The sequence below is a fragment of the Rhincodon typus genome, chromosome 23 (assembly GCF_021869965.1).
Source record: "Rhincodon typus isolate 14 chromosome 23, sRhiTyp1.1, whole genome shotgun sequence".
Taxonomy (NCBI): domain Eukaryota; kingdom Metazoa; phylum Chordata; class Chondrichthyes; order Orectolobiformes; family Rhincodontidae; genus Rhincodon; species Rhincodon typus.
In genome coordinates this window covers 37,102,477-37,119,232 of record NC_063354.1, presented here as the reverse complement: position 1 = coordinate 37,119,232, position 16,756 = coordinate 37,102,477, and the positions used below count along the sequence as shown (strand labels likewise).

General features: G+C 38.4%; 1 protein-coding gene across 1 annotated transcript in view; it reads right to left on the bottom strand.

Annotated features, from left to right (window-relative positions):
- Positions 1-16,756, bottom strand: part of LOC109922994 (myocardin) — a 104,289-nt gene that overhangs the window by 25,406 nt on the left and 62,127 nt on the right. Inside the window, exons 6-8 of the mRNA XM_048611129.1 lie at positions 15,390-15,565; positions 6,968-7,099; positions 491-744 (exon numbers count right to left, since the gene is read on the bottom strand). Of these exons, the coding sequence (XP_048467086.1) occupies positions 491-744; positions 6,968-7,099; positions 15,390-15,565 (562 nt within the window). The remainder of the gene's footprint in view (positions 1-490; positions 745-6,967; positions 7,100-15,389; positions 15,566-16,756) is intronic.

The following is a 16,756-nucleotide window of genomic DNA, read 5'->3' as shown; positions in this document are numbered from 1 at the left end:
GCTGACGTTTCGGGCCTAGACCCTTCATCAGAAATGGGTCTAGGCCCGAAACGTCAGCCTTTTTGCTCCTGTGATGCTGCTTGGCCTGCTGTGTTCATCCAGCTCTGCACCTCGTTGTCTTAGTAAATCAGAAGTGTTTTTTTTACAAAATCCCAGTAGCTTCATGACCACCATTAAAAATTATATTAGTTTTTTCCTCATATCAGATTTATTCAACTGGTTGAATTGAAATTCCTTTGCTGGATTTGAACCTGTGGCTCACGACCATTATGGTACTGTACAAGTGTCACAATATCTTTATCATTCATTTTATTAACTACCCTTTTAATGGTGAGCAGAATACAGGGTATTGGACATGGAGGCATTGCGTCATCTTCAGCGAACATCTGTAAGTATGCCCTTTCTTCAAAGCTTATGAGATAGTGATCAGGATAATGAAGCTAAATGCTCAAAAGACATTCACTGATGTTCAATGCTTTAGCCTACTCACTTTAGAGATGTGGCCAGAATGTTCTGATAGTTATAATGATGCTGATGATGCTGCTGCTGGCTTAGTATCTGCAGCTGGAGGAATAGCTGTTGCTGTTGGAGCAGCCTCGCATAGGCTGAATCCATTGGAGGTGGGGACTTCTCTGGCTTTTGATCCGGTGGAATGTATTGGTGATACTTCAGTTTCTTCACCTTTGGTTTTGTATCCTTTGGCTTCTTGTGGCGCTGGTTTTTTCCATCAGGAGATGGTTTTGTCTAATTTTTATGGAAGAAAATGAAAGGGAATATTTTAACTCTCTACACATTGAGCCATGTAATAAAGAGAGGCAAGAATTAGAATTTCCGATTCATTCTTGCTGTTGACGTATTGCTGGAGATCTGGGAATTCAATGTGACATTTGATACAAACATCATTTTATAATTTTCAGGTGGCAACAGTTTGAAGTCTGTGACAGGCGAACAGATGTCTCAAGATGTGATAGTAATACATTTTAGACTGCAAACAGATGGTTTGGACAAAACGGGATGTCAAAAGGAGTGCTACATCTAGGGTCTAGTGAAACTCATTGATAAATCCAACAATGAATTCACATTACAGGTTTAGCAATAATGTAACACTGTTCTGGCTTCACACCCAAATCTAAGCTCACATTGTATAAACTGGGCTTTTAAGATCCAAATGCATGATAAAATTAAGTCTCATGTCATCAGGCATTCTCTAGTCACTTATGTTAAAAACCTGATGTCATGAAGGTCTCATTTATCACATCACCTTTTCTATGTTTTTCAGACTGTGCTATGTCCTGACCTTTCATGTAAGTTTTTAATAACTTAAATGCAGATTTTTGATCAAAATGAACTTTTTCAACCAATCCTATTTTCTTTTGGACCTAGTTGTTTCAAAAGTAAATTTCATTTAAAATAAACTTCCCTTTGCAAGTATGCTTCATGCACAGATGTAATTTGTGTTAAATTTTGAAATGAAACTGATTTGGGTCAATTGAAAACAAAAAAAAACTTTCTGTTCTGATGGATTGTTGTTGACAATGCAGTACTATGGTAGTTATAACCGTTGTGAAGGGATTGAATGGAATGAAGTAACAGATGGGTGCCAACCCTGCAGGAGGTTTGAAAGAATAAAAAAAAATCTGGTTATTGTTAATAAATTTGAACCTGTTCTTCAACATTCCAACCCCAGCATGCAAAAGAATCCTCAAAGAATTAAAAATGGTATCAACGGTAAATTTTCAAAGCATAGCATCCTCAAACATTTTAGAACACACTGGATAAATGCAGGACAGCCAATAATAATCTGATATGATACATGGAAGTGCTGTTGGTTGGAATGTGTTAATACAGCAGCATTATTGTTTGGAAATTAACATATCACACCTTGCTACCCTCTGATGATAACTTCTTCTCAAAGTAATCAGTGCTGGGTCTTCTATCTAACCAAAAGATGCTCGTGCACGTATCAGTTCAGTAATACAGGTAAACACAAGGCACTGTACATTTTATTATATATTTAACCCTTTGTTATATACTTACATATTGGTCAGAGCACAGAAGCAGGCTGCATGGTCTAACAAGTCCATGGCAGTGTTTCTGGTCCACACAAGTTTTTTCTCCTTTCTTCATTCACCATATTAACATATCCCCCTATTACTTTCTCCCTATTTATTCATTCAACTTTCACTCAAATGCCACTATTCTAGTTATCTCAACTATTTCTTCTGGCAGTGAATTCCACTTTCTAAGTAGTCACTGCGTAACCAAATTTCTCCTGAATGCCTATTGGTTTTAATAATGATTATCTTTAATAATGACACCCCCCCCCCCCCCCCCCCCCCCGCCAGTTCAGATCTTCTGTGGGAACGGAAACATCTTCTTTACGTCTATGTTATCAGAATAATTCGAATATGTACAGATAGGTGGCAATTGGCAGATTGCATAACTATTGGCTAAAGAGAAGAAAGCAGAGATTAGGGGTTTTTCAGATGCGCAAAAGGTTGGAAGTGGTATTTCATAAATGTTTGGTGCTGACACCATGTTTATAATCCTAAAGAATTTATCAGGTCACACTCAGAGTTCCAACCTGTTCAATTCTTTATCAAAGCTTCAATTTCTTATTTCAAAATAACCGTGCCAGTAACTATATTTTACATCATCTTCAGTCCTTTCTGAGTATTTTTTATAATATGGAGATTAGAACAATTTGCAGTTTTTCAAGTGTGGTAAACCAAGTTTGTATAGAAGTTTCATATTGCCAATTGTACACTCATGTGGCAAATTTATGAATGGATTTCTGAGTTCATCTCTGTATTAGCTAACGTCAACCAATTAGTTGCCATCTGCAAACTTGTATTTTCAATTCGTTTCCAATTCACTATCCCAGAGTGTGCTGGGACATTGAATAAATTTAAGTGTGACATAGTAAGATGTTTGATTAGTAATGAGTTGAATGGTTATGGAGACTGACAGGAAAGTGAAGTTGAGGCCAAAATGAAATCAGCCATGAACACATTAAATGGTGGAGCAGGCGCGAGAGGCTGAATTGCCTACTCCTGTTCCTAGTTTTAAATTGCTAATATAATTGATGAGTAACAATAGTTTCAGTATTGAACCATGTGGTTCATCACTTCTGACCGTTGTCAATTTGACTAACTACCTTTAACCCCATCTCTCATAATTTCTCTTACATAGCCAGTGGCTATACAGACTGCTGGTTGCTGCCTCACGGTTTATCTTCGAAACTTAGTCATGAGTCAAATTATTGAAAGGCTTTGTGGAAGATCTGTTGGAAATCTAAATACATTTTACCTATAGTATTACTCTTACCTAGCCTTTCTGTTACTTCTTCAAAAATTTTTATAAAATTGGGGAATTGTGATCGTGCTTTCTGAAATAGAATCCCTACAGTGTGGAAACAGGCCCTTCAGCACAACAAGTCCACACCGATCCTCAGAACATCCCACCCAGACCCATCGCCCTATAACCCACCTAATCTACACACCCCTGAACACTACAGGCAATTTGGCATGGCCAATCCACCTAACCTGCACATCTTTGGACTGTGGGAGGAAACCGGAGCACCCGGAGGAAACCCACGCGGACATGGGGAGAAGGGGCAAACTCCACACAGACGGTTGCCCAAGGGTGGAATTGAACCCGGGTTCCTGGTGCTGTAAGGCAGCAGTGCTAACCACTGAGCCACCATGCCGCCCTGTCAGTGTCAACCACAGACCTGTGTTATATTTGCAGTTTCCAAATACTTTTCCATTAAATTTTTGAGGAAGGATTCAATTGTCTTTTCTACCATCAACATGAACTCTAACTGCTAGAGAGCACCCAGACTCCTTCTAGTTCCCTTTTTAAGTACAGGAATTTGTATGCCAGTCCTCTCTCATTATATACAAAAAATATAAAAATCTACTATCTCTTCCCTAACTTCCTTTAATATGCATCATTGCAACCCATCCCATCTTGGTTTTTGTCCTCTCCAAAGCTGTTTAGTTTTTCGTTATTTATCTTTTGCATTTATGTCTTGACAATAGAAAGGGAGGTAATCATGTCCATCATGTTAACCTCCATGATAAATATCAAGGTGAAATAACTATTTAATATTCCTGTGATTGTCTGTTGTTGCAATTAGATAATTTTACAATAACTATGCTTTAAAACTGTAACTTTTGGTTTATAAAATGTTCTAGGTGCTGTGATTTTAAATGTGTGGTAGATGAAAGAAAGATTGATCTGGACAGGTTTTCAGAGAGGTCTCCACTTGCAGGTCAAGTGGCAAGTCTGGAAGGTGGTGAGAGGTGTTTACACCTAGTATAATAGTGACCTCTTGGAATCATAGAATCATAGAATCCCTAATATCTCTTGTGGAAACGGGATGCTGGTCAGCATCTTGGAAGAGGGTTTGACTTTTAAGTATAAATCGGGGGCTGGGGATGTAGAAGGGGGCTACATCATTTGTGTAATCCCTCCGTATAAGAAAAAGTTTGGAAGCACCTGGTAAATGAAGGAAGGATTTCCAGCATCCATGTACTATTCATATCAAAGGATAAGTTCAAAGTTACAGATAATTAATTTATATTTCTATCTGGGAAGAGGCCGTGTGTGTGACATTGCTTTGGAAATAGGTTTAGGAGTTAGGAATTTTTTGCTTTGATATATATCAACTGTTTTCGTCAAACGGAAAATCAGAATCAGAAATGAAAGATGTTTCCAATTTTGAGTCACTGTGCAATTATGCACATAATGCTCATGCTGGGGATGAACAGGGCTGGAAGATTTGCCTAGCCTAATGCTTTTGGGAGAAATCTCAAGACATTCTATCTCAGAAGGTAACTGGGAAAAGGCAAAAAATCCACAGTGTAATTCTTGGACATTTTATGTGCTGCATAAGAAAAGAGTCCTGTAAACTTTGCAAAACCTTTATACCCTGCACCTCCTTTAGTGACCTTTTGCAATTATTAAATCATTTGTTTCTGATTTCACTGCCACTTACATTCCAGATGCTTAGGTGCAGCATGCTTCCAAGTCCCAAAATGTTTCTTTTTAACTTTTTACGATACATGAGGGAAAAAAAAAACTATCAGGTAAAGATTTTTCTTTGGAAAACATGAAGTGATAGAGGATGGATCTCTCTGAGTCAACAGTGTTACATGCTGTTCAGATGCTATTTCTATTGAAAGGCTGTGCATTGGAATGAATCAAATAACAATTATGCTCTTACAGGATATTATATCACATAAGATCCTGTAAGGACGTGGCAGTGTGAATGCTAAAAGAATGTCTCTTCTAGTGGAGTATCAGTGAGAACTAAGGGACAGAGTTTGAAATATAGCGTTGTGCATATAAGATACAGATGAAGAGAAACCTTTTCTCTCAGACGGCAGTGTGCGTCTTTGGGACATTCTTCTCCAGAGCGCATGGAAAGTTGAGTCACTGAATATTTTTAGGACAGAGCTAGATAGATTCTAACAAAGTGCTTAGTGGTTATTTAGAATAGACAGAAATGAGGAGATAAGACCACAGTCAAATCAGATATGATTCATTTGAAGAGTGGAAAAGGCTGGACTACTCTTGCTCTTATGTTGTATGTTCCTACGTGAAGGATCACAGAATCCCCACACTGTGGAAGCAGGCGATTCAGCCCATTGGGTCCCACCGACCCTCTGAAGAGCATCCCATTACACCCACTCCCCTACCTTATCCTTGTAACTCAGCACTTCCCATGGCTAATCCACCTAGCCTGCACATCTTTGGACTGTGGGAGGAAACTGGAGCACCCGGACAAAACCCACGCAGAGACGGGGAGAATGTGCAAACTCCACACTAACATTCGCCCAAGGATGGAATTGAACCTGGCTGCCAGGTGCTGTGAGACAGCAGTGCTAACCACTGAGCTACAGTGCCACTCTGACATGGATGAGCTGAGACTTGATGCCAAACACTGTTCACCTCCTAACAACAACAACTTGCATCCTGATACCTGTTCTCAGGTCCCTGTGCATTCACGGGGAAATTTGTATTGAAATAAAATTTGACATCTGCATCAGGAGAGATTAAGACAGTCAAAAGAGGTGGACTTTATAGACCCCTTAATGTAGTAAAGAAAGAAGGCAGGCAGATAAAGAGTGGAGACATTTCACATGGCAGTTCCAGATTTTAGGGTCTGGGAAGCTGAAGACATAGCATCCATAGGCTCAGTCATTAAAATCAGGGGTGCTCAAGAGGCCAAAATTGGAAGAAGGCAGAGATTTGAAAGGTTATAGGACTGGAGGATGGTACTAAGATTGGGAGTGGTAAAGCCAAGGAATCAAGATATTGCCAGACTGGAAACTAATGTTGGTCAGTGAGCATCATTGTCACGGGGAATTAAGAATTGATGCAAGTTTTGGATGAGCTCAAGTTTACTGAGGGTGGAAGCTGGTCCTGGAGAATTTTGGAAGAGTCCATTCTGGAGCTTGTAAAAGCACTGATAAGGGATTCAGTAGTATATTTATGTTAACCCATTCCAGCTTTGTATCAATGTGGAAGCCTGGCCACTGACAGTCTAAATTTGTGTAAATAGTACAACTTGTGACTGATTTTAACGGGGTTTCCAACTTGGACCTCTCCGAAATTTCAGGAAAGCAAAAGATTGAACTGGTAAGGTCAAAAACCTACAGCACCGTAAACCAAAACATATCTTGTGACAGAAGAAAGACATGAAAAACTGTTAAAATGTTTAACCCTCTGTGGAACAGGAAGGCGAACATTTTCATAATTATCCTGTTGCAAGTAATTAAAAACGTCATATTCTACATTTTACTCCGAATATCTGTCTTTTACATCCCTTCCCTGCAAATTAATCCATTGGAACATTTCACTTTTAATCTTCCATTGAAGTATGTCATTAGAGCATGTTTAATAGCTTTGTTTATTGTGCTCTGATGATAAGTCTCACTAGAGATCAAACCAAGCTTACTTTAACTATAGCTGGCACTGGTATTGGTGTGCTAATCTGCCCATTCAGCTGCTTTTGGCTTCCTGGCTGGTTGATCTGGTTGTTAGATGTAGTCCTGTTTGGATCACACTGCTGGGAGAGGTGAGGCAGATACTGTAAAATATAATGGAAAGAAGTTAGTCAGCTGCATGGTTCGCGGTTATTCCATGCTTTTCAGATTTGACCCTACTCTTTCTTTAATTGTGCACATAATCAGCTGGAAACCTGGAAACACATTTTTAGGCAAATATGCTCTGATATATCAAGTTTGCAAACTTGTGAGGTTGTGGTTGTTTTGGTGACAATTTGATACATTTCTATCTGAGGAGTTGGGCACTACCAATACTTTTATCTTGTACAGCCAAATCTAAAACACTTTGAAGGCTAAGTTAATCTTTACCATTTCACAATGGAATATCACATCATTAATCAATGGAATAACTAATTTATCTCTTAAGCATCTCTGCTGCTTCTCTCCTCCACTGGCATTTTATCACTCATTATGGTGACTATCACCCTCATATCAAACCCCTCAGTAGCCAGCTGCTAAGACATAATTTATGACAATGCATTCAAGCCTATTTATTCAATTTTCTTCTTTAACAACAAGATGAAGCATTTTTAGCATTGCAAATGATTCTGAAAGGATCCCTGGTGAGGTCAGCTAAGCTCAAAATAGAGTTTCGAACTACGAACCAGGGATGTAAATCTGCATTGACCTAGCACCTTACATGACAGCAAAATGTCCCAGAGCACTTTACAGCTTACAAAGCAATAAGGTGAGAGTAGCGTCAAGTGACATATTTAAGTTTTCAAATTTCCAGCTCTCGACTGAGCTGACAACCTGCTGCTGATAAATTAAGACAACACTTGCGACTGCACAATTAAATCTGTAATAGTTATTGAGGAGAAAATTGTGAAACAACATAAACAGAAGAAACTTTGCATAGTCTGAACTTAAATTAAGATTTGCAAATTGTGTGCACAAGAACTTGGTAGACTCTTCAATCCTGGATCCAGAAAACACACACACAAACATACATCAAACTATAAAAGCAAAATTGTACATGAACACAAGTGAAAAATGTACACTGACAAACTATCTGCTTTGAAGAGTTGTTTTGACTGGTTTTAAATCTCAGTTGTGTGAACATTTAGAAAGCACTTATAAAAGACCATTTAGAGGATTCTTATAAAGCCTGGATAGATCTTCATCAGTAATGCCCCTAATGCTGCAGATGTGAACAGTATGTTGTTTTCAGCAAACTCATAACACAAGCACGATAAAGGCTGTTTCATTTTTCACCTTGTTCATTTTGCTATTCCTGCCTTCAATCTCATTTACTCACTATTATTTTATTGACCTATTTATTCTTTTCTTACATTTGTTCTTGCACACATATTTTGGACAGAGGGTGAGGAACACAGTTACTACCAGTATTCTCCATAGAAGGGGCTTGAGATGGATGCAATGGGCACTTTCATAGACATCAATCAACGCTGGTTAACTTTTGAAGACTTTAAAAAGCAATCCTTTTGAAAACCTCCTTTCAAATTTTCCCAACTGACTGCTGGGAGTAATGCTGCACACAGACTTAAAACAAACAGGTTTCCTCTGCTTTATTCTTAAGATAATCTTAAACTGTCAGTAAGGATCGAGAAGCAAAATCTCTTGAGAGATCCAAGCAGCAAAAGGGCTGGAAAATTATGACATTGACAAGTCATGCAGTGATTCGTTTCTAAGACCTGTGGCTGTTCAACTGGAGCCTGCTCTAAATTCCTGGCAATTATATACTTATGACTGTTTGACAGTCATTTATAGCTGAAAACATTTGCAACAAAACTGTGAGCTGCAAATGGTCTTTTAACCTTGCAAATATTTTGCAAATGGTCTTGCATTTGCCAAACTAAGAGTAAGCACATGTAATTGGACCTTTCAGCTACATAGAGCTATCCATCAGATCAGATGGCTTCACTTAAATGTTCAGACACGTGAAACCAATAATAGTTTATCAGTCTCTTGCCACAAACTACAATTGCTGGCACATTGACAATTGTGCCTGAAAAATCATCATGACCAGTGCCAAGTGCACCAGATATTGGTATGAGGGGCCAGAGTTGATGCCAAGATACTGTCATTTTCAGTTCGACAGTCATTCAGCAAACAGAGGACACAGTAATAATCATTGCTCCCACCTGCAGTGTAATATTAATTTACCAAATATAAAGAATGTGGAGATAACATCATAGACAGAACTGACAGTAGATCAAAATGCATTTGATGGAGATTTTACATAAGTCTATACAATGCCTCTGTACCTAAGTTTCTGGACAATGTACACACAAATATTATGGTATACACATATCAGCTGAGTACGGTATATACATGGACTCTGTGCATAGAGTATTTGTATATGCAATACACAATGCAGTTCCCCAGCTCATGGATATTGATACCATAACTTGGATGCAAATTTTCAAATTTTGTCCTCGTTGTAACGTTGAACAAATTCTGCCCATCCCTCACAGTGTATTTATATATTGTTCTATTCTGGAATATGTAACATGTACTTGGAATGTATGGAATCCACACCGTGATCTGCTGACACAATAATGCATTCTGCACTTACACTTTCTAAAGTCCAATAAGAAGACCGAAAACACTATGATCTTCTCACAGGTATTTCTATGATATCAAGGAGTTCAGAGGTTTGACAAGCTCTTGCAACTATAAAATCATTGAACAAAACAATTTTTACCTCACAATCTTGGAAATAATTAAACCTCCCACAATCAAGCAGAAAATATAAAATATTCTTTTACAACAAAACATTTTCATGGCAGTTGATTATCTACCTGTGAATTAATGACAATGGCAGCAAATCTGTGGGTAAAATACTGCAAGCACTCAGCACATGAAGCTTTTAGAGTGTCAAAACACTGTAGCAGTTTGTTGAAGGAAGAGATTTCCCATGAGATCTGAACCACGCATAAATTGCTGGACAAATTGTGTGCTACACCACCAGCCTTGTGAAAATTGCATCATGCCATCAACCTTTCCATGTATTAAGAAACTGGTCCATTTACACTGTTAAAATGAATAAAATCTGCTGCAGAAATCTGGGGCTGGTCCTCAATATAAAGGCGCTTTCAATGGCTGAGTTTACATTCTTACAATCACATTTTAACTCACTGAAGGGAACAATCAAAATCAGGGAATCTTATAGAAGGCAGTTGGGATCCCTGCCTTTATTCATTGAGACATAGTATTTCGGACCTGGGAGGATTTGCTGGAACTGTATAAAAAGTTGGTAAGGCTACAGCTAGAGTTTTGTGTTGTGGAATTCACATGATAGGAGGGATGTGGTTCTACACGAGGAGGTGCAAAGGTGATTTACTAAGATGTTGCCTGGGCTAGAGAGTTTGGACAGACTGGGGTTGGTTTCCATGGCACAGAGGAAACTGTGACAGGACACGATTGAGATGTATAAAATTATGGGAGACATAAATAGGAAGCAACTTCCCTTTGATGGGAGGGATCAATGAACGGGGACATAGATTTCACGTAAGGGGCAGCAGGTTTGGAAGGGATGTGAGGAAAATCTATTTCACCCAGAAGGTGTTGGGAATCTGGAACTCACTACCTATAAGAGGTGTAGAGGTAGAAACCATCACAACATTTAAGTATTTCAATGTACAATTGTGATGCCAAGGTATACAAGGCTATAGGTTAAGTACTGGAAAGTGGGATTAGAATAGTTAGCTGGTTGTTTTTGAATAGCACAGACTCAATGGGCCAAAGGGCCTTTTCTGTAATGTAGAGCTCTATGACTGTGAATTCTCATTCCTTTAGATTGTAAATTGTTTCTACAGGTTCTAAAAATTTCAAATTAAAGTAGGTTTTGTAATTTTCCTCTCCCTAACTTTTCATACTCTTGTTGTACAATCTTTATTTCCCTCTCTGTATTGCTCCTTTTGTGTCAAATTTGACTCTATTTCCTTCTACTTTCCTCACTGTTTTTCCTATTTATTCCTATCCATCATTGAACGAGTTTGGGGGATAATCTTGTTGTTTACTAAGATCCCAGATGCCCGTGTACTTCCAGCACCTTGCGCTGCAGGAAGGTAAGCTATTGGGAAAGGAAGAAAAATCTAACAAATGGAATATTCTGTCAGATGACCTACTCCAGCAAGCTCTGGCCTATAACTGTTCCCTTTGTGTGATTATATGAACACCTTACAGCTCATTTTATTGATAAGGTTATAAACTACTCATGGATTTTTACTATCCATTAATCCCTGCCCTCCCTACAACCTGCTGTTTTGAAGCCCTGTCATTACAATGGAGGGCATTTCCACCAACCTGCCATACAGTAATGCTGGACCAGACTGGTGGAACATCCAGGAAAGTGACAGAAGTGTCAGTTTCTATTGTGGAAACCCCTCAGAGATTCTTCTCTCAGAGCTACAAGAGGAGATCCTCTTTGGGATGTCAAGGTTTCACATCCTAGACTTGGATTCAACATATCCATGTCAATACAGTGATTCACTGTTTTAGTTCACATACGAATTCATGATTCACTCTATGTTCTTTCCTCAACATTTTGGCTGCATCTATCATCTGTATTAAGGTCATCGGCCCTTCTGAAGTATTAGTCATTTAAAAGAACCATCTGAAAAGTGAGTTTTGGCAGCTTCTCAAAGTCTTCCACTAGATCAGAAGATAAGTACAAATATGTACAGTCACTTAACCCACCTTTCTTCCAGAAATACCCTACATTCCTTCCATTCCACTATCTATATTTCTTAAATAATTCAAAGGTTTTTCACTTCCTTCACAATGCATTCCATTCCATGTGTGAAGAACAGTTTCCCACTTCAGTGTTAAATTTATTAGTAATTATTAATTTATTAATTAATGCTCTATTTCAAGAGAGTGAGAAACAATTCGGGCAGGCAAAGTAAGAAAAAGAAATTTAATTTTAAATTTCAAGGTACTCAAGAAACAATTTATGATCTGAAGGAATGAGATTTCAGAGTTTTTGGATCAGAGACTCTGAATGGCATTCCAGAGGCATATATCCAACTATCAAAATGGGTTCTCAGCTCATTAATGACGAGTCCTGAATTATTGTGGTGAAGTTAATTCACTTTAATAGCACTTGTGTAGCAATTTCTTGAAACATGTGGTGAGTTGATAATAAGGTACTATTTTTGGGAGACTAATGGCAAATAAAGCCCAAGTTGACCTATTCTCACAATTAATTGGAAATAACTACCCGTATTTATCTTCCCATATTGTGTTCTATATGCCTCTACAAGATCATTTTTTCACTGTCTCCATTCAGGTTCAAATTTCTCCAATATTTTTTCAGATGTCAGATATCGAGCACCTCAGATCACTGTTATGCTGCTGTTCTGAACTGCTTATGCCTTACCTTGTTTGTCCTCTGGTAAACAGAGACAAACAAATTCCTCATGGTGTGGTCTGAAAAAAAGCACTGCTTAGTTATTGAGCATGCCTTGTAGCCTACTGATTTGATATACACAGCTCAGCATGCTATTTGCTTTAACTCTGCACAGAAACATGAACAAGAAAAGTTTTGCAATAAAGTTGCGTACAATATTGAGACTGTGGTTGCCTTTTGCAGTAACTTAATGGAAATTCTGTAAACACTGCAATTAGAATGGTAGGCCATGACAATGAAGTGTATGCTCCTGTATGGCCACTTTGGTTCAACAATATAGAAGTGGCATCTGAAACATTGGCAAGGTTATTTATTGTTGTTGCCTTGATGACAGAGTGGCCACCTTTGAGGGCATTATGAGTTGGCTATGTTGTGCGAACTAGAGTCAGCTTTCTTATCAGGTCAGGCAGGGGTGGAACATTCTCTTCTGGTGAACCAATGGGTTTCCAAGGCAACCTAGCTATTTGAATGGCTACTATCTTCAGGCCAAATACCACTGGAGGCACTAAATACAAATACACTACCTGTCAAAATGCAACCTTCTCAAATTTACTACCATTAGAATTACTGCCACACAGCAATATATTTTTGAAACTGCAACCTGAATATTAAAAACAGATCATCACCCTCGATAAGGAAATGGCCCAGGAAGCGATAATGGATTTGCTCCAGTTGATGGTGCTGCCATTTCCCTGGCCTGCCAGTTAACACTTAGGCAGGAATCATCACCGAACAACAATGGTCATGCCCTCAGACAATATAAATGAACAGTGTGAGCTTCCTTAACAATCTTCTCCACTCCCAACTCACTGAATTGACTCTGTACTGCTTCTGTTTGACAAGAATGCCTGAGATTTATGAATTCCTGGTCAAAATCAATATGACAAAATAAAAAGTAAAAAGGAATAGCAAAACAAGTGGAACTTACAGTAGTCACTGGAGATTGTTTATTCATTCTCATTTGACTGTGTTATTGTGAAATCCCATGTCTAGGTTTCAAAAAGGTTTCGAATAAATCTATGAAATAAGCTAGTCTCTTTCTGAAGAGAAAGCGTCTCTGTAAACTGCACCATTCTAATGTCAAGAAGGAGGGCTGATTACTTGGTATGAAACTTTTGCTCGTGGTAGCTGTCAGAAACTACATGATGAAAACAGATTGCATGCCATTTCAATTTAGTCCCATTCTCTGGAAGTGCCTTCATTATGATCAGTTCCTCCTCCTGTAATGGAGTTAGGACTGGGTACTCAACTTGGAGACATTTACAAAGAACAATCTCACATGGCATCTGCTCTGACTGTGCCACCTGCGAGGAACTTCAAGGCCTTTCAAGTGATACTTGCAGGTCTGACAAGGTATCAAGATGGCCTCCTTAGTGTAAATATGAAATTACCATTAACTTCCTGTACAGTTATTCAAATGAGAAGCTGAAAGCAAATCTAAAGTCAAAAATCATGCTTAGTCGTTCTTAAGGAAAACCAAATGGCAATAAATCTTGGAAATCTGAAATAACAACTGAAGGTACCAAGAAACTCAGCAGGTCTGGCAGCATTTGATAGAAACAGAGATAACGTTCTGAGTCTAATATGACCCTTCTTTGGATCGAGTGACACCGGATTCAAAATTTCAACTACAATTTTCTCTCTATACTTGCTGCCAAACAGGCTGGGCCGCTCTAGCACTTTTTGTTTTTATTTCTAATTTTTAGGCGTTTGTTTTCTTAACTCGTGAATGACAGTGATATTATGTGATGCTTCTTTGTTCAATGAAATCTCAGAGTTACTGATATATTTCTGCATTGTTATTTTTGTTCCACAGCACTGCATCATGAAAGAAGTTAAAAAATGGGCTTGGGTATACATGCGACCCTATCATCTCAAGAACAACATACCTGTCTTTTAATAACTTTGAGCTGAATGGATGTAGTGTTAAAAGAAAACTACATTTTCAGCATTAAAGCAACTCAGATGGTCAATCAACTTACTTTTATTTGGTCCTGGGTATAGACACCTCTAATCATTTTAACCTTGAATGGTGTAGTTCTATTTCAGATACTGGCCTCAAACCACAACTTGATTGTGGTCACACAGACTCCAAAGACCTGAGTTATAGTGTCAGGTCTGTATCACCTCCTGATAATGGACACTGGAGCAGTGTGAATTTTGTGCATGCTTATGTACAGGTGCAAGGCAGTGCTCATTCATCCCGATGTTGGCTAACTTCTGCAGTTAATAGATGGCCAATTAAATCGCTAATGATACCAGCAATCAGGGGAGGCGACGTCCTAGTGGTATTATCACTAGACTATTAATTCAGAGCCAGGTAATGTCTTCAGGACTGGGTTCGAAGCATGCCATGGTGGTTGGTGGAATTTGAACTCAATGAAAATCTGGAATTAGGAATCTAAATGATGACCACAAATTGATTGTCAGAAAAAACAACTGGCTCACTAATTGTCCTCTAGGGAAGGAAACTGCCATTTATCCCTGGTCAGGCCGACATGTGACTCCAGACCCAAGCAAGTGGTTGACTCTTGAACTTGCCTTTGAGCATTTACAGATGGGGCAATAAACGCTGGCCTAGCCAGCAATGCCCTCAACCAGTGAAAGAATTAGAAAAAAAAACAAAGAGAAGCTAAATTTAAACAAACATTCTCAGCCTTTTTAATCAGCTTGAAACTTGAGCACTTTGAAACTTTGCTTCCTGGTGCTTACAGTGACAATGTTAGAACTTGCTACACATGATTTCCTCAAACTCAGTCCAATTGATTTCAAATTCAATTTACAATCTAATTTGTTAAATTGTAAAACCAAAGACCCTTTACAGTGGCTTATTAAATTACCTGTGGTATGAAAGGTACCCAGCAATTACAGCTAGATTTGTTACAAACAGAGAAATAATCTTGATCCACTACTTCAGGGCAAGAGTGGTAACCTACCTGTATTGTAGTAGTTGCTAGAGGTGACGACGACTCTGTGAATTTTGGCTCAGATGGCGAACTTTCTGATCCCTGGGATTCCTGACTTCTGGGTTGCTCTGGAGACAGTGCATCATTGCTGCTGTCTTCCTCAAAGGAAAATGTATCGGGGGCTTTCGGGAAATTAACTTGGCCAACTGTCGACAAAGGGAAAACCACAATGTCAGCAACTTGTTTGCGCAAATGTCAGGTACAGTCTGAATTTTTGATGTGTGTATTTTCTGTAGGTTTCTAATGAGCCAAGCAGCAGCTTCTGAAACTAATAGAATGAAATACCCTGAAATATACACATAAAGGTGCCTGTTAATTGTATTGACATCGAAGGGAAACGCAGTAACAAAACTGAAAACCCAATTCTATTATTGCCCTGGGGGAAACTGTGAAAATGATTTCCATGTAGTCCCATTTGTTATATAATAAACAGAAACACCTAGACATAGTTCTAAATACTGTACTAATCTCACAGTACTTAATCTTATAAGAATCACCTTAATAAGTTATTGCCTCAGCTCACTCCTTCATGCATTAATTTTAATGTATAGAAGAAGTTTTAATTTTCTGGTTCAGTTTGGAGTTTTATTCTGAAATTACAGAGACTCCTGACCCATGTCATGTGTGGTCTACTTTGAGACAGGCAGTGAATCTAGTCATTCAATGCCATTAATATGTGACCACATTTATACCCAATGTGGTATCACTTGTGTCAGTTTATTGAAAAGTAATTCATGGTTCTCAAAGCTGCTTTCCTTCTCTTTGGAGCTGAATAGCATTTTATTGGAAAATGAACACAGGGAATTTATTTCACTAAAAGTGCTCGCAGAGTTATTTAAAAACATCAACAATTAATGTATAAAATCATACTAAAGATATATTTTCATCGAAGGTCAGAAATTTATTCTTCACACACCCTTTGTTTGCTTGTTTAGATTAATATGGTGGGCCATGTGGCGTCAGCCTTTATGTCCAATGCAGTAAGCCAGTTTTGACTAACAGCACGATGCCAAAGCATATCACCCTGAGCTTAGTGCCTGCTTTTCCAACAGTCTAACAACCATTTCAGTAGCCTGTGGGACTGCACTTGGTAGTCTCACTCTAATACTGGGAGGTTTTTATTTGAAAATACAAATACAATGGCCAGTGCTGATGAGAATTGTCATTTTACAATATTTAATAACAGATTTGAAACCAAAACAACACTCCTGATAGACAGTAAGAAAGTTTAAATAAGAATGTGACTGTAAATATTTACATGTAATTCTGACATGAATAAATATTGGATGATTTTCACAAATGTTTGGTCTGAGGTCAGGAACGCTATACAATTTCTA